Source organism: Boleophthalmus pectinirostris, unplaced genomic scaffold, assembly GCF_026225935.1.
Source record: "Boleophthalmus pectinirostris isolate CB_2022bp ecotype Guang Dong unplaced genomic scaffold, ASM2622593v1 HiC_scaffold_1, whole genome shotgun sequence".
Lineage (NCBI taxonomy): Eukaryota > Metazoa > Chordata > Actinopteri > Gobiiformes > Gobiidae > Boleophthalmus > Boleophthalmus pectinirostris.
The window spans coordinates 30,195,497-30,217,282 of NW_026570970.1; the positions used below are offsets into that span (position 1 = coordinate 30,195,497).

At 37.7% G+C, this 21,786-nt stretch overlaps 1 protein-coding gene across 1 annotated transcript in view; it reads right to left on the reverse strand.

Moving 5' to 3' along the window:
* Positions 1 to 5,758: 5,758 nt before the first annotated feature.
* The window catches only part of adcy5 (adenylate cyclase 5), an 87,907-nt gene continuing 71,879 nt past the window's right edge, over positions 5,759 to 21,786 (reverse strand). Inside the window, 11 exon segments of the mRNA XM_055150183.1 lie at positions 5,759 to 6,878; positions 9,121 to 9,245; positions 9,591 to 9,795; positions 11,886 to 12,149; positions 12,637 to 12,750; positions 14,778 to 15,029; positions 15,499 to 15,660; positions 16,488 to 16,604; positions 17,610 to 17,697; positions 19,187 to 19,284; positions 20,869 to 21,013. Coding sequence (XP_055006158.1) covers positions 6,750 to 6,878; positions 9,121 to 9,245; positions 9,591 to 9,795; positions 11,886 to 12,149; positions 12,637 to 12,750; positions 14,778 to 15,029; positions 15,499 to 15,660; positions 16,488 to 16,604; positions 17,610 to 17,697; positions 19,187 to 19,284; positions 20,869 to 21,013 — 1,699 coding nt within the window. The 3' untranslated portion in view covers positions 5,759 to 6,749.

Consider the following 21,786-nt stretch of genomic DNA (forward strand, 5'->3'; position numbering starts at 1 on the left):
TCTAACTTACAGCTGCTTTGAAAATATCCTTGGAACTTTTCACCCCATAAAGATACACCCATTTATTGAATATTTGATGCGTTAAGTACGTCATTAAAAGTGCTGTGACTTTAGCTCTATGTTAATTACAGCTGGAGGTGAAAATCTGTCATTAGTTATAGACACATCATTTAAACTGATTTGAGTAAGTGTCAGAACTTAGAATTCTGAAGTAACTTTTCTGGGGGATCTGCCACCTGCTTGTCTCCATGGAGGTTGTTATGGACTTACCTGGATTGTTCATTGTGTGGCATTAAATGTATCTGTCCTGCAGGTATAGAAAAAGAAAACATGCATTCTTATTGTATGTAGAGTTGCTTCTCCACAGATCTTACCTGTAACTTGTCCTGATTGTGACATCTGCCTTACTCCATGGAAACAGAATGGTTTAAAGATCCTATACGACACAAAATGCATTTTTGTGAGCTTTAAGCAATGTCATAATCTGGTTCCATCCTCAAAAACATACTTGGAGGTTTGTTTTGTTTCACTTACACATGTTTGAGTAATCTTTTATTATTAGTCTGTCTACATCTCCAAAGCTCAAAATTCTCCGTTCCACCCTGTGATGTCATGTAGTGGTAGTTTTCAATTTAACAGCAACATTTTACTAGCCAGAGTGGAGCTACCTATAGTGCCTCCGCTCAATTTCATTTCTCTCCAGTGACTAGGTCAAGAATCGGAATACACTAGACGATTTCCAAGAACTCCATAGTTGTAGAGTATGCGCCGGCCAATCAGCTGTGAGCTATGAAGCCATGACTGGGTCCTTTCTGTGGTACACCACAACAGTAAACAAAGCGTTTGAGATGGATGTAGATGAAGCCATGTATTCTGTGTTGGCAATGATTCCAGAGATTGAGGATTTAAAGTCAGAACAAAGAGAATGTTTGGTGAATTTTGTCAAGGGGAAAGATATTATTAACCTTCTTCCTATAGTATTTGGGAAAAGCTTAATATACTAGTTACGTCATGACCATATAGCAGTGATTAGTTAAATAAAAAAACACCCGTCTACCCTCGAGCGAACGAATCCTAATGCTGTGAGGTTGATGAATCAGACTAACATTTTACCTCTAGTTCAGTAGAGATTGACAATTCTAGGGTGGAAATGGTTCAAATGATTCTAGTGAAGGTGTATGGAGTTTAAAAGCACAGTGGAGCACTTCCGGTATTACCACATGACATCACAAGGAGGAACAGAGTGTTTGTTTGAAAGACGAAATCTAAATATCTCTAACTCTAAAGTCTAAATATGCAGGGTTTGTGTTTCTCATGAGTGAATGAAACAAAACACAACTCCAGGTTTGTTTGTGATGAGGAAACATTATAATATAGATCAGAAAATAGCGTAATGTGGGCTCTTTAATGCTATACTGTGTCATTTCTTGTCCAGAATTACAATAGCTTACTCATGATTACATATAAAGTTACTAAAATGATTTAAATCTGTGAAGTAATAAATGTTTCAGCTCACACCGTCCTGTCTGTGAGTGTAAATATAGACTCTCTGATGAGTAATGGATGAGGTAACTGTTGTGATGCTAATTAGTGCATTAGCATTTTGTCTCTTCCATCAGCACAGCCCTGATCAGACCCAGACATGGGACCACACAGGAGCCGGGGAGAGCCGGGGAGAGCCGTGGGGACCTGCTGCCACCTGTTGGGCATCGCAGGTATACTGTAAGTGTTGAAGTTTCAGTAAGATCAGATTGAATTTAAGGGTAATACTTTATAATATGACCTTTAACCCTACCTCCGAACCCCTTAATGATCTAAACCTGACTCCTGATTTGTTCATTCATAATTAAGTCTTTGTTCATGCGTTATTAAAGGAAATTAAGGTGTAGTCATTATTATTATTAACAAATTTAACTTGCATTCATTTAGTATTTTTTCACATCTGGTTATTCTTTTCTATATTTCTTTAAAAATAATTTCCCTATGTATTTGTCTCAAGATTTTTTGTTTTGTTTTATCCTAATAAACATTAATTTCAATAAAGATTTTGAAACTCCTTTCCACTTTCACATTTGGTATACAATATATTAAGTAAAATAAATCTATCTATAATAGCAATTGATACATTTAAACCCTAAAAAAATTACTGTAAGATACAAAAATTCAGTTAACATTTTGTCACCTGTAATACCATTAACCATTCTGTTACATAATGTCTCAAATGTGTTTGAAATGTACTTTTCAAATCTATTTTTTAACCAATCTGATTATATATTACAATCCTTTTTGACCTACAAACTAAATGTATTACTTTGAGCTCGAATAAATATTTACAGTTCAGTGAGAAACACAGTCAAGTTGATTTATTTGTGAAACATCTGAGCAGTTTATTTATTTGACCTTAAAAAAATGAAGCTTTGTGAGGTTTCTGACTGAAAAGTTACAAATTCAAACCCACTTTTTTTCTAGTTGTGCCTGAAATGATAAACATTGTGATTTGAATGGCGGCGTAAACAGCAGTGGTCAGCATCGGGTGGCATCAGTGGATCATATGAACAAATACATAGAAACCTTTAGTGCATTTGTACAGTACTTTACCTTCAAGAAACAAGACATTAGCAAACAAACTATGCAAAGGTTTACTCCATGAAGCAAAATGAAACTATTTAAAGAAGTTAATATGTCCTCAAACATCAAGACTCACTGAATACTTGTAAACCTTTTTCCACTGACAAATTTTATGTTTGTGATTGTAACTTTTACTTTGAAGGGTCCGCCCCTTGCTTGTCTCCATGAAGATGTTATTGCATTGGCTGGAATGTTACACAGTCGGCATTAAACCTCTTGCATCTGTTCTTGCTTCTTGCATTTATTAAGTTGTGTTTTTATTGTTCAAAAACACCTTAAATGTGTGTACTCATTTGTATTAAGAGTGGTGTTACCTCTTCACAGATTTAACTTGGAAGTTGGCCTGCCTGGTGGTGTCATCTACCGCTCTCCATTGAGTTTAATCAGTATAAAAGTTTTACGCTATTTTCTGATCTGTTATGTTGTTTCCTCATTGAAAACATAGTTATGTGATGTCATGTGGTAGTACAGGAAGTGCTCCAGTGTGTTTTTATACTCCATATTCCTCCACTAGGATCATTTGGATAATTTCAACTCCGTAATTATCTCTATCTATCTCTACTGAATAAAATGTAAAAGGTTGTTCATTAGAGATACAGATAGGGGTGTAACGATATCCACGTCTCACGATACGATATTGTCACTGTATGAACTTCACGGTATAATATTTATTGCGATATCTTTTGAAAGCGCATGATATGGAGGGGAGGTTCACGATTAGGGATGTAACAATATCCAAATCTCTCTGTATGATATTTTCACGATATACATCCCACGGTATGATATTTCTTACGATAGTTTGTGGAGGCAAACAAAACTGTTAATATGCTACTTTTTCCTTTTAAATGCCTTGACAAGACTTAATCCAGAGAACTAAGACTTAAAACTGTTATTTCTTCTTGTAGTCTGCACTGAAATGGGGTAAAGGATCATGGTCTATGTAGTTCCCTCTGTCTTTTTTTAGCTGTTGCTTCACCATAACTTAATTTAAGCAAAGAGACTTGTAATTCGATATACTGTGATGGTCCACGATATTATTGTGAGAACTTTGACGATATATCACATCACGATATTTATGGTTATTCTTACATCCCTAGCTTTAAAACTTAACAACTACTTCTTCATGATATCACAAGGTGGCATGGGGCATTTTGAGGTTTAGAGACGTAAACAGCCCCATAACGCAGGATTATTCAAACGTGTGAATGAAACAAAACACAGCTCCAGGTATGTTTTTGAGGAGATAACACAATTCTAACATGGCTTAAAGATCACAAGAATCAATTTAATGCCATACTATCAAAAATTCCAGGCAAAACAATAACATCTCCATGGAGACAAGCAGGTGGCAGACCCTCAACCAGATAAGTTACATAGTGCACCTTTAAAGTGTATATGATTTTTAAATTATTAGTCACAGCTGGGGATGTTACCAATATCAGTTATAAGTTTAAAAAAATGGATCTTGTCTTGATGTTTGAGGACAACATAACAATTGCTCGTTTTCAGATTCTACAATGTGATGACGTCATACTTCCAGATGGGGGTAAGAGACAGTTTACTCAGTTGATTACATTGTTGCCATGAGTTATCTAAAAGGTAAACGCACAAATGTTGAACCTGATCATTTCTATTACAGGCTAGACCCAAGTACTCACTGTATTACGACAAACATCTGCAGTTTAACAGTATTAATTTTAGCTGCCCCCATCTGTATTAAATATGATTGGCCTATAATGTGATGTCATCTGAAACCCAGCAATATTTCCTTTGTGATATTACCATCTGAAAACAAACCATTTCCCTAAATTATTATTATTATTGTTATGGCTAAATGGGTGATGAGATTGGACCATGCTGAGCTGTCTAATACTGCAATAAACTGAAAAACAAGCATCAAATTTGAAACAGCAGAAGACGAGAAAGGCCTCGCGGATCACAGACATTCAAAGGGTCGTACCATCTGATTACATGGGGAGGGGGGTGGGAGAAAGGGGGTAAGCAAGGAAGAAGGGAGGAGAGAGAGAAAGAGAGGGAAAGAGTGGAGGAGAAAGAGCTGCGTACGGATATAGGACACTGCAGTGCAAAAACATCAGTGAGAAATAATTATTATGATGCATTTATGTGGTCCCCGGGTGTAGTATTTTCCAGTTCAATGGCATTATTTCATTTATTGGTTGGTATGGTTAGATTATGACAAGGGTCTCCAACCTGTAGCTTGGGAGCTACCAGTAGCTCTTCACCTCCTTTCAAGTAGCTTCCCAAGGGATTTCTGAATTATATATATTGGGCTGAATAACTCTAATTTGATTGATTAAATGCCTATTTCCTTTGTAAATGCATAGATTTTATGTCTAATTTTGTACACTGATAACTGGATAATGTTTTACAGACATCTAAGTCTACCTCATCTTCAGTTTCCCATGGTGCTTATATTTACAACATTTCTGGTGACCCCAAAAATGAGTAGCTCTCTGGCATTTTCCTTTTACAAAAAGTAGCTCACAGAAGGAAAAAGGTTGGAGACCCCTGGATTATGATAAGGTAGTCAATTATCAGTCTTGTCAACAGTATATTCATGAGTTTCAGGTTCTTGTTTTTAAGTGATATTTAGAGGACTTTTGCCCAGTCAAAAGATTACTTTATCTTGAATCGTTAATTGCTATGACAACTAACTGCTAGATTTTCGTCGCTCTGAAACCCACCAACAGAGTTAAGGTTAGAGTATAAATATTTAACATAGGGATAAAACGATCCAGCATTAAGTAAGTGGCCTTAAGTGTCTATCTGCTGATACCTGATATCAACTGATACCAGGGCAGAGACTGAAAATAGCATTTATTTCCTTTATACAAAAATAAAGTAAGACAAAACTGACTCAAATGTTTAAATGTTTTATCCAACAGAACAAGTTTGTGTAAATAAAAATTCAAATAGACTTTCTGAGCCGACTACGACCAGTAAAAAGTCTTATTGTATCAATTTGTATGTCTATATAAACCAGCTGAACCGATATTTAGAAGCAGATATTCCAATCGATCTGCGCCGATATCTGATACCAGTATTGGATCGGTGCATCTCTAATTTTACATTGTAGAATTGTAATGCTATATTTTATATCTGAGGGTGCACTATGTAACTTTTCTGGCGTAGACCTGCTTATTTGTCTTAATGTAGATGTTTTAGCTTTGCCTGAATGGTTCAACAATATGACAATAAACTTAATTATCTCAATTTGGTGCCAAGGCAAAGTTACCAGTTAGATCTGTGGATAGATGAGCCGTAAGAATCCATTGTTTACGCAATACTTTTTGAGTAAGAAAACCACACATATTTGAATAAATGCTAGCTAAATTTGTCAAATGCTGTGGAATATTCCAGGCAAAGCAATACATCTCCTTGTAGACCAACAGGTGGCATAACCCCTACCAGAAAAATTACACTGTAGAGTTTTAAAAAAAAATCAAACACAGATTTTTAAAATGATTCATCACCTTTGGACCACATGAACGCAACATTAACCCCACATTTATCAGACTAGAAGTGATTCAAAAAGTGTCAAATATTATCTGTAATTACCACCAGAAAAGCTTGGAAAACATCCCAAAGGAGAGGACCATAGACTGTACAATCTGAATACGCATTGGTGTTTAAAGATAGCTCTCTCAAATATAATAATGTACAAAATATAGACTAGTTTTAAAATATCTTCAGCTTCAGACATTTTGGTGCCGTTAAAATACAAAAAAACAAGTGTAAAAAAGCTCTTCTGACATCCTTTTATAACGCCGCTGACGAACAGGAAGTAAACATGTGCAGCCTTTCAAAATAAGAGCTTTAAAACACATTGGAATAAGTTCATATTGTCCTTTCTGGGCCCATAACAAAGTATATAATTTCTCCAATAGAAGCTTTGTATCTTTGGTCTCAAAAAAAGTCCACTTCCACATATTATAGTCCTTCTTTGAAAGTTTTAAAATGAAAAATTACATCCAAAAAGTAGCCATTTTGGTAACACTCGCAGCAAAAATAATCCCGAAGTGGCTGTATGTTACACTGGTCCATCTTGTTCAATGTTAAATCCATAAAAAGTGGAGTTAGCATAGGTCTGTTAGCGTGGGTTAGCTGTTCGGTGGTCCCCCAGTGAGAAAATAAGTCATCATATCTCCTTTGCCTTTGACGGTGACGATGCCTCTGTACTCCAATGTGTAGTTATAAGAACTTAAAACCTGGTACAGATCTGTAGTGACCTATAGGGAGACAAAAAAGATATTAGACACAAACACACTCTCGAACACAGTCAAAAAAGTTTTAAGATTGTCTGAAAACTCAAGAAAAAATACTAAATGGATTTAAACAACACATTTTCAGCTCAGATTTAAGTCTAAATAAGCCGAAGAAAGAGCAGGCCTACAGTTAGCATCACACCCCCAGGGAGTATTGATGACATCATTTGCAAAGTATTACACGACTATTTATTAAGACTAAAATGGTCTAAAATAAAATTAAACCATGGATAAGAAGTTTGAGAAGCACTGCTATAATGTATTTTTGTATCTTGTCCTAAAATTGTCAATGTATCCAGGAATGGTTTGTTCAAATAATTTTGTGGAATTACTTCACTGATACAGTACTGTTAAAAAGGAAACATACAATATTCACACCTACCATATTTTTCGGACTATAAACCACACTTTTTTCATGGTTTGGGTGGTCCTGTGACTTATACTCCGGTGCGACTTCTATATTAAAATTTTTACACCACAGCCACGAGAGGGCGCTCTAGGCTTGTGTGTCAGTATTTGCTACTCCTATTACTCCTGTACCACTGTCACTTCGCTCTACTGCGCATGTCTTCTACAGAAAAAATAGTTGTCCTGCTGTAAGTAGTGAAATACGCAGCCGAAAACGGTAATTGAGAAGCAGAAAGTTTGGAGAGAGCGAGAAACTTGTGAGGGACTGGCAAAAGGCGGGGATGGAGAACACAGTTTCATTGCAACCGGGAGGGTGTGCCTTGCAACTTTCCTGTAAGTCACTGGATGGATCGACAAAGCAAATCAAAACCATCCTGTCGGGATTCAGAAAGGCTAAAATAATTCTAACTGGAACTGATGCTAAGTCCCGAAGTTGCTCAGAAGTGACACCGAGGATGAAGAATTTCAATTTCGATTCAGTGATTTGGAGTGAGATGGAGAGTTTGGTTGTTATGTTGTTTTCTGCTATAGTTATCTGAATAACTCTTAATATATTACCATAACAGCCTGTTGTTCTCTATTCTATTGTTATATTACTGTAACTTGTCTTTGAAGATGAAATGTTGGTTCCTGGTCTCTGATTTTATAAAACAAATTTCCCGCAAAAAGTGTGACTTATATATGTTTTTCTTCATTATGCATTTTTTGGCTGGTGCGATTTATACTCCAGAGCGACTTATAGTACGAAAAATACGGTATATGCATATGCAATTTATCTATTTTATCTTGTCTCATTCTCATCTTATCTCATAACTGGTCTCATCTTTGACTGCTGCCACTAAAATTCATTAAAAAAAAAAAAATTATATGACTTTTAATTTATTTTTGCATATGTTTTGTATTTATTTTCTGGCATAGCAATTTTGATGAATGCTGTCTGAAAAACATAGGAACCTCTGATTTAGTTTCCAAATTTAGATTCAAATTGCTTTCAGATTTAGTTAATACAAAATGTCTACTATATAATATTCATGTGTATTAGTATTTGCAGTGGAAAATATAAGCTCTCCATCCTGTTGTTGTTGTTGTTTGTCCCTCTGCAACTCTCTATTATTCACCTGCCTTATTCTTCTTAGAAATAGCCCCCGGCCCTTTAACGTCACTGCAGCTTAACTTGCGTATTTCATTATATTTTTCAACGCCTTTGCTCTATAGAAATACTGTATAGGTCCAAATTAAGGCTTTCCATTTCAGTTCAATTGATTTACTGGGTCTATAATGACTTCACATCTGATAGAGGACAGCTCATATGGGCAGATGTAATTAGCATTTTTCATTAGGTTGATGGAGCCCATAGGCGTCCATGTGTGAAGTGTGGCCAGTAGAATGCATTCAATAAGAGAATACAGCAGAATATACATTATCTTGATCTAGTTTGATTACTTCTGTAGTAATTTATGGTCTATCGTTTTATTGCTTGTAGACTGCCCTAAGCCTATGTGGTAATTTCAGAAACAACACAGAAAAGGTGGTGTTTTTGAGTTTCCAAGTCTGTATGCTACGTGACATTTTTGTAATGTTTCATACTATGGCATTATTTTTAAGTATTGTGAATTTGTGTATAGCGATTTTGATGTCTTTCTTATTCTGTAGAGCACTTTGAATTTATTTGTGTATGAATTGTGCTATATATAAATTCCCTTGTCATCCCTTGTAATAGTAGCAACAGTGGTAGTAGTAGTTGTTGTTGTGTTGAAGCAGCAGTAGCAGTAGTAGCAGTAGCAGTAGTTCTACCTACCTGTATCCTCTCTGGGACACCTGTACTGTCCATTCGACTTGCCACATTCACTGTGTTTCCCCAAATGTCGTATTGAGGTTTTCTGGCTCCGATCACCCCAGCCACCACCGGACCAATGTTTAGACCTGGGAACAAACAAATCACAAATTACATGTCAAAACTAATAAAAAGTGAGTACATACTAGTACATAGCAGTAAAAATAATATGCAACATATTTCTAAAATTTCAAATAAAATAACTGACTAGATATAAGATCTTTTTAGTGTTTATTTTGTTGTGTTTTACACTTGAATAGAGCAGGTAAAACAATAAGAAAGACCCATGTCTGTTTTAGCCCTAAGTTAGAGCGTCAAAAATTCTTGCCAAGTAATTCCAATGTGTGACCATTTAATCCATTTAGTAAATTATTATTATTAAAGTAAAATATTGTTATTGTCCAAGATATGATCATTTATAATTTCCCTTGTACCTATTTTCATCTTGAAGTTGTTGAAGGAGTGCTCGTTGATGTACTTCATCTGGTCCATGAGTCTCATGGCGTAGTCGGCCAGAGCTCTGATGTGAGAGCGTCCAGTTTTATCATATGTGGAGTCGTTCAGACCAGAGGCAGCCATGTACGTGGAGCCAATCGTCTTTATCTTTTCCAGCTGACGGAACTGCTCCTCACTGATGATCTACACAGAAAATCAAGTGGCAGGACAAAAAGAAAAAGTTAACAGGATATTACAGATTTGATTTTAATTCTTTGCAGCTGATGTTATTGTGATTTCTTGGGGGTATGATGCTATCTAGAGGCACTGCTCTGTCTGAAGCTCGGTACTAGTTTTGACACAATCTGACCAGAAAGAACTGACTTAGCTGAAACTACCACAGCTGAGATGATCTGAGCTCTTAAAACAAGTGTCTCATTAAACAAAAGTGAGCTACCATTAGCCAACAGTTTTTCACCTTCAAGATCAAACACCTAAACAGGACATGTTTTGGTAGTTATCGCTAATGTGTATTGTGTCACCATGGTAACTGCTGGACATTCCACCATAGGCATACAGGCAGAACACTCCCAGCTTCACTGCAAGTATGAATTCATGGGTTTCAGGCAAATCAGGCCTGATTTGAAGTATTTAGTGAGGACCTTTGCTCATTTAGGGCTGAAAGATTTCAGAAAACAATTCTGACAAGCATGGTAATTGTGAATAGATTTGCAATTTATGTTTCAGTAATAGGATTCTGTTTTAAAATGCCAATAATTTACCAAAAGACTGAAATATGAACTATGAAAAATGACAAACTAATAGGCCTACAAGAGTCACATTTCAGAACTTGTTTGAACAGATTTAAACTACAGTAATTTTTATGCAGAATGAGACAGGAGATTTTGTTTGTGGAGGAAATTATGGTACTTAAAAATTTGTAGCCTTTGTAATTTTATAATTGCGTCCATTCAAATTGTAATTTCAGTTGATTGCTATTTATCTTGCAGCCCTGGTCCCATTCATAAGATATAGTTTGATTTTAATTACACTTTTGCTGTAAGAAAGAGGGACAGCTGCCAAATCCTTCAAATCAGGAGTTAATCCGTATGCCTTAAACCCATGAACAGGCTGCAGGTTCGTGTGCAGGAAGCTAATAATATTTAATATAAATGGGGGGGGGGCAGGCAACTTTTATATTGTTAAAATGTTGATTTCTGGGCCACAAAATCACATTCTAGAATATGTATTTTCAGTATGTATTTAGCAGAGGTGGAAAGTAACAAATTACAAATACTCACATTACTGTAACTGCGTAGATTTTTAGGTGACTGTACTTTTTTGAGAAGATTTTTAAACATGTACTTGTACTTGTAATTGAGTACAGCAATTGTCCAACTGTCCCAATCCATGGCAGTCTCACCAGTGTCTGTTTTCCCTGCTAAACCAACAGACTCACAACAACACTGCATCTCCTGCTCTGATTCGGAAAAAGAGGGAAGCTTTACAATCACAGAGGAGAATTGGGAGCACATGTGTCAAATACAGTGGGTCTCGACAGGCTCACATTTTTGGAAAAATATAATGAGATCTTTCATTACACGAGTCCAGAACAGATATCTGGGAATATATATAATTTCCTTATTTAGGGGGAATGTGGGCTTATCCAAGAATATTGGTCAGAGGTTCATCAACATCTGGAAAATGTTTTTTTTTTTTATTTGTTTTGCCCCTGTAATTTGATGGTTTGTGTCTGGGTAACATACTGTAGCACTAGATGACTTTAATAATAAGGAGAAGAAATGACTCTATATCCTGTTGGCTGCAAGTAAAAAGGCAGTAATGAGGAAATGACTGAAACCTGAGCGACCAACAACTGAGAAATGGACTGACATTGTTCAAAGGATTTATACAATGGAAAAGGCCTCATTCTTACTGTGAGTGCAACAGAAAATGTTTTACTAAATGAGGTCTACATGGAGTGGATATGTAAAACCTGTGAGATTGGACTCCATGTTCAGTTATTTTATGTTTGCCAAATGTGTTTTGCCAAATTGATAAAGAGGTTATTTTGCCCTCAAACTGTTCTAAGTTTGTATATGTTAAAAAGGGAAATGTGTATTTTTTACTTTTTCTTAAGTACAATTTTGGAAGCAGAACATCTACTTGTGATTGAGTACATTTTAGCAATGTAACAATACTTTTATTTGAGTACATTTTTCTCCACTAGTATGTATTTACGTCCGAGCACAGACAATAGAATATATATATGTTTTATAATTGTAATGTCCTACCTCGTCAAAATCTGCGATGATCTCATTGAGCAGCCTCAGACACTCCACTCCTTCGTTATTGGCCTCCAGCTCCACATAAAACTCAGAGAAGTTACTGATGGAGGCGAACATGACCGCCACGCATTCACAGGACTGGTAATACAGTTCGTCATTTCGCCGCTCTCTCTGGAGGAAGTGAGCCGCCACATCTTTGGGTAAAATGTTGTGGAGCAGACGGCGGTTATAGGCCTGAAGCTCCTCCATCTCTTCCTTCTCCTCTGTGGCCTGAAAACAAAGTCACAAGACAAAGTAAAAAGCTGAAATAAAAATGCTGGGAATTCAAAAAATATTATACACACATGTAGCAGATTAAACATTTCTTTGCTACATAATTCCATATATCTTCATCATATATTTGATTTGATGTACATAGAATGCAGAGAGGAGTAAACCAAAAAAATGAGACGATGTGTCCAATGTGTTGACTAGGAGTGTTAGTGTTTTGTTCAGTTTTGACATTTTTTATTTGAGATTTGAGTAAAATAATCCACCAATATTTATTTCTTAATTAAAGCAGCATACAATTTGTTTTCTTATAGTGTAACCTGATGCATGTTCTTTTGAAATACTTGGGACTTGGACTTGGGGTCAACACAAAAAAAGATCTATTAAGGTTAGATTGTTTGTTTCAATTTGAGTAATATTATTAAAAGAGAAAATACTTTTATTTCAGATGACCATTTACTTAATTGCAAACCATCTTTTCTCTGACCTGTAGTTTCCACAGAAAGTCTAGTCTGGCTGTGGACTCGACCTGCTGAGCGTGCAGATACAGTGCCAGTACAAACACAGTGATCACTACAGGAGTCATGATCTTCAGAGGGACCTTCAAGTCCACCACACAGCTGCAAACACACAAGTATACAGGTTATAAGGGGAAAAACACATATGTATTCAGTAGAGATGGCAAGATAATTTTGACAGATTGATGTCACATTCATTGTAATCATAAAAACTTATAATTGTGATACTTCAAAAGTCCTATATTACACGAAATGTAGTTCTTGTGAGCTGTAAGCCATGTTATAATGTTGTTACCTCATCAAAAACATAACTGGAATTGTATTTTGTTTCATTCACACATTTGACTAACACTTTATTATTAGTCTGCCTACATCTCCAAAGCTCTGTTCTACCTTATGATATCATGTAGTGGTAGTTTTCAAGTTAACAGCTACCTTTCACCTTTAGTTCAGTAGAAATTGGCAATTCCAGGCCTGAAATTATCCAAATGATTCTAGTGAAGGAGTATGAAGTTTAAAAACACAGTGGAGCACTTCCTGTATTACCACATGACATCACAATGTGCCACTAAGTGTTTTCTGTTTGCGAGACGAACGCAGCCTAAATATGCAGTGTTTGTGTGTTAAACGTGTGAATGAAACGAAACACAACTCCAGGTATGTTTGTGATAAGGAAACAACATTATAACATAGATCAGAAAATAGCTTAATATGGGCAAAAGCATGACCAAACTTTGCATCTATTGTATAAATAAATACCAAATTAAAGCTGGGGTATACATTTCATTATTTTTATTTATTTATTTATTGTGTATGAGTAAGTCAACTTGGAAGTAAGCACCAAAGCTCTGATTGGCTACACTTGGGCGGTCCACACCAGTTTCACTTTGTGATTTGAAAAAGCTATGCACGTACCCACAAATGAATGTATATGGATATTAATAATATGCCAAAGAGTTTGTGAGAGCTAGGGATAAGTTAGAAAGATTTAAATAACTACTAGTACTACTGCTGTGAAAATCATGGACTCCATCTTTAACATAACCTAAAGATTTGATCTGATAGGGCTGGTAATTGTTGTTGTTTTAGTCGTGCACTATGAAACTTCTCTGGTGGTCCGCAACCTTCTTGTCTCCATGGAAATGTTATTGGTTTGCTTGAAATGTTCCACAGTATGACCAAGTTAATGGTCAGAGCTCTGGACCAGTGACCACACTTGGTTAGAATGCATGTTTGGAGTAATTAAAACACCATAACATTAGAAAGATTAATGTTACACTGTGAAACATTCCAGGCAAAATGAAAACACCTTCAAGAGATGCACTATGCAACTTTTCTGTTGGCAGACCCTCCACCAGAAAAGTTGCATAGTGCATCTTTAATTATGAGTAAATGTTTAGTAGCAATGTTCATTCATTTCGTTTCACATTAACCTTACAGCTAAAATTCGCCATATGAAGTATTTAGTGAAAAGTGGTGATTTGAAACAGCTCTTAACGGTCATTAGCTTTAGCATCTGTTGCCTGTACATCAGTATGGTTCATTTGTGCCACTGGTAAAAAAGGTTAATGTGAGGAAGAGGACTCTCACCTTGAGCCTGTGGTGTTTCTGTGAAAAGAGAAAATAAAAACATTATTATCATCTGTTTAAATAACATCAAGTCATTTTAAAAGTATTTTATTAAGATATTTGAAATAATTGAAATTAATTTACTTTATTCTCAAATAGTAGCAGCCTTCATGTACATGATACTAAAATTTTAAACTCAAACTCGATACTTGACACCAATTCTGATAGCACAATGATCATAAAAAACACTCTTTCTTTAGACAACAGAATGTGATTTTCAACATTAAACTGTAGTACTTTCTTTTATATTACTATGTGGTCTCATATCTGTGTAATCCTTCAGTGGTCCAGGAAGGTTCCATAGTGGTCCATGGGTATATACTAGTCTATGTGTTCTTATACTTGTTCTGATACAGCTCAAGATCATTCTGAAGGTTCATTTCTGTCTTGTGAATGTATTTTTTTATTACTAATACCTGCTCAAACAAGTACCTAGTTTTGATAGTAGTTTTAGTATAGGCTTGTATCTGATTTTCGAAACTTTTGACAACCCTAGTGGACACAAATACGTGCATTATATTAATTTGAAGTGATTTCAATAGACATACGTTGTGTTGACAGCGTTGGCCATGATGAGCAGGTCCTGGTTGTCAAACAGACTGGCTGAGGGCACCTCTAGCACCAGGACATACAGAAGCTCAATGACCAACATCAGACTCAGCTTCCCAATACTGGACACCTGCAGGAAGACTGAGCAGGCCAGCAGGCTCAGGAGGACACACAGAGTGAAATACTGTAAGAGAGAGGAGATAATGGGGTTAATAATTGTACTACTACTAGTACCACTACAACTACTATTAAATGACATGTGTAACACTTTATTTGAACACGTCATTGCTAAGATATAACAGCACAAAACATAGCTACACTGCTCTTTCATAGGTTTGTAGAAAAACAGTTCTGTGGGTGAGAATGTAGTATATTTACATTACATCATTTGGGGAAAATGATCAACGGCCCCACATATCAGCCCAAAAATATCATCAGAGAACTACTACTGAAGGGCCAGTAGGATTAGTATTTGCTTCATTTTGAGTTTTATTTATATTTTTGTCCTCCTTGGGGCTTGTACTGTTCTAGAAACTACATAAATCATAGTGTAGTCAAAGTAGTGTAGCATCTGTATTGTTGGAGCTGCTAACTGTAGCACTGTATCAACTTGTATATAAGTTGTGTGAAGTTGAATATGATGTGCGCTGTACCTCAGGGAAGCTGCAGACAGTAGAGCCCGGCTGTGCACAGGGGGTCTGCTCTGAGTCCAGGCTCAGGTTCAGGAGCTGAGGGTGACACGGCCCAACACTGTCCCACGAAATGTTCATCTCTGAGGCGATACAACCACGCAGGTCATGAGGGCTGCAGGTGAACTACAGAGAGAGACAAGAGTGAGATTTAATACATGAACAACATGAACAAGAGGAAGAGAGAGAGGGAGGGAGGGGAGAGAAGACGATATAGCCACGCAGGTCACTGGGGCTGCAGGAGAATGAGAAAGTGGAGAGAGATGGACAAGAGAAAGAGAGAGAGGGAGAGGAGAGGGAGAAGATGATACAATGGCGCAGGTCATGAGGGCTGCAGATGAACTATAGAGAGAGGAGAGAGATTTAATACATGCACAAGAGAGAAAAGAGAGAAGGAGAAGAGAGAGGACAGAATACAGCCACGCAGGTCAGGGGGCTGCAGGTGAATGATAGAGAGAGGAGAGAGATGAACAAGAGACAGAGAGAGAGGGAGGGGAGGGAGGGAAGAGAGAGGATATGATACAACTGCAGAGATCATGGGGGCTGCAGGTGAATTACAGACAGAGAGAGGAGAGAGATTTAATACATGAACAAGACAAAGAAAGAGGGAGACTAGTGAAGAGAGAGAGGAAGGGAGAGATAATACACCTGCGCAGGTCATGGGAACAGCAGGATACACGACCAAGAGACGAAGAGGGAGGGAGGCCAGAGGGTGGAGCTGACAAAGGAATATATTGTGTCTGGGGTGTCTTTCGGGGTCACAGGTGTGACTCTGTTGTATTTCTACTTGAACTATGCATGTGCAAAGGACATACAGTGCTTTCAGCACTGCCCCTGGTGGCGATCCAGGATTCAGAGAACCTTAGTTACGTTCATAACACAACATGTGAGTGCGCAGCAGTCACACAATAATAATATGACAGCAGGACACTGACTAGTTTAAATGTACTTACAATGTTGATGAAAGCTGAGAGAAAGACCAGGACGATGGTGAAGACTCCCACTAAAGTGCTCTTGAGTCTGGACTGGACGATCCTCTTGGACACAGTTTGGAGAGGGGTGGGGAATAGCTGGAGGAACCAACAGTGATCTTATATTGCTGCCAATGTCCAATGCCCAAGAATGCACAAACAAGATTTGAACCAACTTTCCAACTGCACCGCCTATCACACCACTCTTGGCCTTCCATATAGTAAGCCTCAACTACCAACACTTAATGAAAATGTGTGGTAATCAACACAAGTTTGGTTTAGTTTTGGTTTAGGTTATTAATTCAAAACAAAAGTCAAATGCCCAGCAATGTGACCAAGCCAGTAATACCGGCTTGTAAAACTATGCACGACTTACATAATATCACTCTAAATCAAAGATAATATCACTCTAAATCAAAGACACAAAAAAAGCATATTTTCCTTCAGTGTCTATTTAAAGTCTCCAGGCTTATTTTCTAACCAATGTTATAATGTTGTGTCCTCATTAAGAAAAATACCCAGAGTTATGTTTTGTTTCATTCACACTTTTGATATTTAAATCCTGCATATTTAGGCTGCAGTCTTTTCTTAAATAGAAAACTGTCTGTTCTATTTCATTTCAGTGAACCTGTAACCATGTGATTACAACCCTTGAGTTGTAGTGACATGGTTACAGGTTCACTTTTCATAGAACCGTGTTTACATACGTAAACAATCGTTTGTATGGAGGTAATACAGGAAGTGCTCCACTATGTTTTTAAACTCCATACACCTTCACTAGAAACATTTGGATAACTGCCAATCTCCACTGAACAAAAAGGTATAAGTAGATGAAAATGACCACGTCATGACATCACAAGGTTGAACAGAGCATTTTTAGCTTTTAACTTTGGGGATTTAGACAGACTAATAAGAAAGGGTTATTCAAACACGTTCAAATGAAACTAAACACAACTCTGGATATGTTTTTGAGAAGGTAACAACATCATAACATGGCTTAAGTCTAACAAGAGTTCATCTTGAGTAATATAGGATCATTAAACTGCTCCCTGTATTATGCATGTGTTGCGTAGCATTGTGTTACAGTTTTTAATAATCGCTCACCCCATAGCAGCAGTAGATGGTGGACACGAACATGACAGCTGTCAGGATAATGAGACAAGTGACGAAGAAGCCCACCATCAAACTGGAGCTGAAACAAAACAAACACTTACATCAGGAGTTTGTTAGTATGCACAAAGAAGAAGAGAGGGAAGGAGGGAGAGAAAAGAGAGAGGAAAGGCAGAGAGAGCACAGAGAAACAATGGTAGACAGATGATGAACAACAGAGGAATATTTTTTATAGCTACTTCACTTTTTATAGTCAATTATAGACTTAAATAATCTTAACTGGAATCTCTTACCAACCATTGCAGACAGTGAATATATACTACAATGTTCAAGTGCCACTAAACAGTAAATTCACTGTTTTTCTGTACTAATTTGTGTACATGGTGCTTTAATAGCATTATCTACTGTTCTACTGGCCTTTTTGGCAGCTTTAATACAAACTAAGTAAATTTGTTAGCCAGGCTGGTGCTACCTAGTGCCTCGCTCATTTTCAATTCTCTCCAGCAGCTAGGTCAGGAATCAAAATACACTAGACGGTTCACAAAAACCCCGGAAGTTTGGGCACCAGCCAATCAGTGAAGAGCCATACATTCTGTGCTGGCAACGATTGCTGAGATTGAGGATATAAAGCTGTAACAAAGACAATGTTCCGTGAATTTTATCAAGCGGAAAGACGTTATTGCCCTTCTTCCTACGGGATTTGGGAAAGCAGTGATTGGTTAAATGAAAACAAGTACCCGCCTACAGTCGAGTGAACAAATCCTAATGCTGCGAGGTCAGATGAAGTGCAGTCGGCTGATGAATCCGGCTATAAATTTGTAGCTTTCTGGTCAAAAATGTCTAAATCTAAATTTGTGCTGCCTTCAGTGGCCTCTATAACTGATGACAGATGATGTTGTCCTGATGGCCTCAAGTGGCTGGGATGAAAATCAGCTCCTCTAAATCAGAGGCCATGGTTCTCAACTAGAAAAAGGTGGCTTGCCCTCAAGTATCTCAGGGTCTTGGTCACGAGTGAGGGAAGGATGGAGTGTGAGGTTTACAGGCAGACTGGTGCAGCATCTGCAGTGATGCCGTCACTGTATCAGACCATTGTGGTGAAGAAGGCACTGAGTCAAAAGGCAAAGCTCGGTCAGTCTATGTTCCTACTTTCACTTAAGGTTATGAGCTTTGGGTTATGAGCAAAAAGGACAGCAGATACAAGCGGTTGAAATGAGTTTCCTCTGCTGAGTGGCTGTGCACTTCCTTAGAGATAGAGTGAGGAGCTCGGAGTGGAGCCACTGCTCCTCCACGTCGATAGAAGCCAAGGTGGCTTGGGCATCTGTTCCAGATGGCCCCAAGACACCTTCCTGGGAAGGTGTCCCAGGCATGTGTGGAAATGGTAGTCTGGGCCTCCCTGCTCAGACTGCTGGCCCCGCGACCCGGCCCCAGATAAAGCGGAAGAAAATGAAAAGGTTGGATGGACTGAACAAGATGCCAACTGATCCTAACAGGTTTCATCTTAACAGCAATGAAGGACGGGTCAGACTACAGAAATGCATTTATGCATTCATCAGCGGTTAGGCTGGACTTACTGTGGAACAATGATGACCTGAATGAAGCAGATGAAGAGAAAGACGAGAGAAGCACAGGCCACGTACGCCCCGAACCTGGAGTCCACCTGTTTAGAGTACTGAGAAGAGAGAAGGAGAAGGGAGAGAGGAGAAGGGAGGGAGAAGAAAGAAGGGAGGGCAAAGAGAGAGGGGGAAGATTAAGATAGAGAGTGTGAGAGAGATAGCAAAACAAAGACACAGTAAGGGAGAAAGAGACAGGGAGAGGAGATGGGGTGAAGAGAGAGTATCAGAAAAGGAAAGGCAGAAAAAGAAAGAGGAGAGAGGGGAATGGAGAGAGACAGAGAAAGAGATAGAGAGAGAGGTATTTTAGTAATTAATATTTGCTGTAATGGACAGGTTCATTTCATAATCATAAAAGAGTGCTTTGGAGTAGCTTTGTTACCACAAATAAACACAAAAATAAATCAAGAACTGTAAGCACTCCTAAACTCCTTTGACCATGACAGAAAAGTCTTTAAAGTTTAAAATATCTTCTTAAACATCACAGATCTATCCTGCCCCTGGTCACCATTCTCTGTCTGAAACATTTTACTTCCTCTGCCCTCCTCCTCCTCCTTCTCCTCCGTCTCCTCTGCTCTTTAGTTTGACTGACCCCCCCTGGAGACGAGAGGAGGGAGCGCGGTGCAGACAGGAAATTGGCCTGTCACAACCAATTATGTGCTCCTATAGCTGCAAACTGTGGTCACATATAAGGTAATTGCTTGTGTATGGGGTAGGATAGTGTGTAGAAATCGAATGGGAAATGTAGTTTAAAAGATGTGAAGAATAAATTGGAGAAAAACACATCTTAATTATTTATTATCTAATGTTCCCAGAGACACATTAGATAAAGTATTTAAGTTAAAGATGAACAATGTAAAATTACTTGTGGGGGTTTGCCATTTCCAGGTTTCCATGCAGATGTTATTCCTTTGCTTGCAATGTTTCAAAGTATGGCATTGTTCTTTGCGTAAAAATACCTTGAAGAAACCGGCATTCTAACTGTTAGTAGGGTTGCCTCTCCATACTGTTTCATGTTATAGTTTATGCGTGAGTGTTTCCTGTTTGTGCTTTTGTTTTATACTGCCTCTTGTACAGGTCGTCATTGTAAATGAGAAGGTGTTCTCAACTGACTTACCTGGTAAAATAATGAATAAATTAAGATCTGTAACTAGGCCTAGTGATATCACCTGTCTCTAATAAGTTCAGTACCATACATTAGAATATCCTAGACAAAGCAGAAAAGTTACATGGCGCACCTTTAATTATGGGGGTGAAGTGTGTTGCCCAGTGACACAAAAACAGTAAGTGCTTGAAAAGGAATCAAACCAACAACTTTCCATTTCATTGACTAATAATTAACTAATTACACCGCTTAATGCTTACTATTACCTGCTTAGATAAATGTAAAAGTATTTAAGTTAAAGATACACTATATAACTTCACTGGTGGGGTGGTTGCCAATTTTTACTTTGCATGGAATGTTCCACAGTATTCATCATACCAAGCTTACATTCATTTTGGCCTGGTGACAGTAGATAGCCAAGTTTAATGTCATACAGTAAAACATTCAAGGCAAAGCAATAACCAGCAGGTGGCGCACACCCTGACCCCTATAAAAGTTACATAGAACTCCTTTAATCATCGCCCATCACCATGGTTACCTTCTTCTCCAGGTCTGGCTCTCTGAAAGTCAGGAGGAACTTCTTGACGTGTTCTGATCGGAGGCGGTCAATGCTCCGCGCGTCGATGGCTCGGCCCAAAAACTCATCCACCTCATCCTCTGGGTTCATGTTCTCCTGAGTGTTCCTGAAGATAAAGTGTCTGGAAGATACAAAAGCACAGATAGAGATAATCAGACACAGTAAGCAACCCAAAACTAGATTCATACTTGATTTTAAAATATATGTACCTGATTTTTTTCCAATGTATCTAAGAAAAATGTGTCTTGCCCCTTTACTGATATACTATATAGGCAGTTCTTAAGATCAAAATAAGTCTGCTGGGTTCTGTCTCCATCTCATTATAGCACTAAATAGTCATTTTATTGTACGATAATCTGAAAGTGTGTGTTAGCATGCTAGTTGTTGTAAGCTTTACTGACACTGCAAAAATCTTCTCTTGTCTCTGAAATTTGTGAAAAGTGCTTAAACCCATTAGAGTAAATAATTAAATAGTTTCAAATGAAAACAGTAAGCGAGGACCACTGCAAACCCTTTAACCATTTTTCACAAGTAAATTTTTAAAATAATTTTTTTCCTCAAACTTTTAGCTCTCCCTGTAGTGTCTATACTTACTATTCAGTTGTAAGTTCTCCCGACAAAGCCCTAACTTCGTCCCTTTTTAGGACACAACAGTGCTCAACAATGCATATTAAACATCTGTGCTGTGTTTCTGCTTTGAAGATAATGCAGAAGTCTAATTAAACCAAAACAGCATCAGCAGTCTCGGGTTCATTTTAAGACTGCAGAAATAAAAGACAATATGTTCCATTGCCTTTGGACTTGTTTTTACAGTAACTACTCCTCAGGGTAAAGGCATTTTATCGAGTTTCTGAGATGGACGGTGGTTTAGAACTCCTT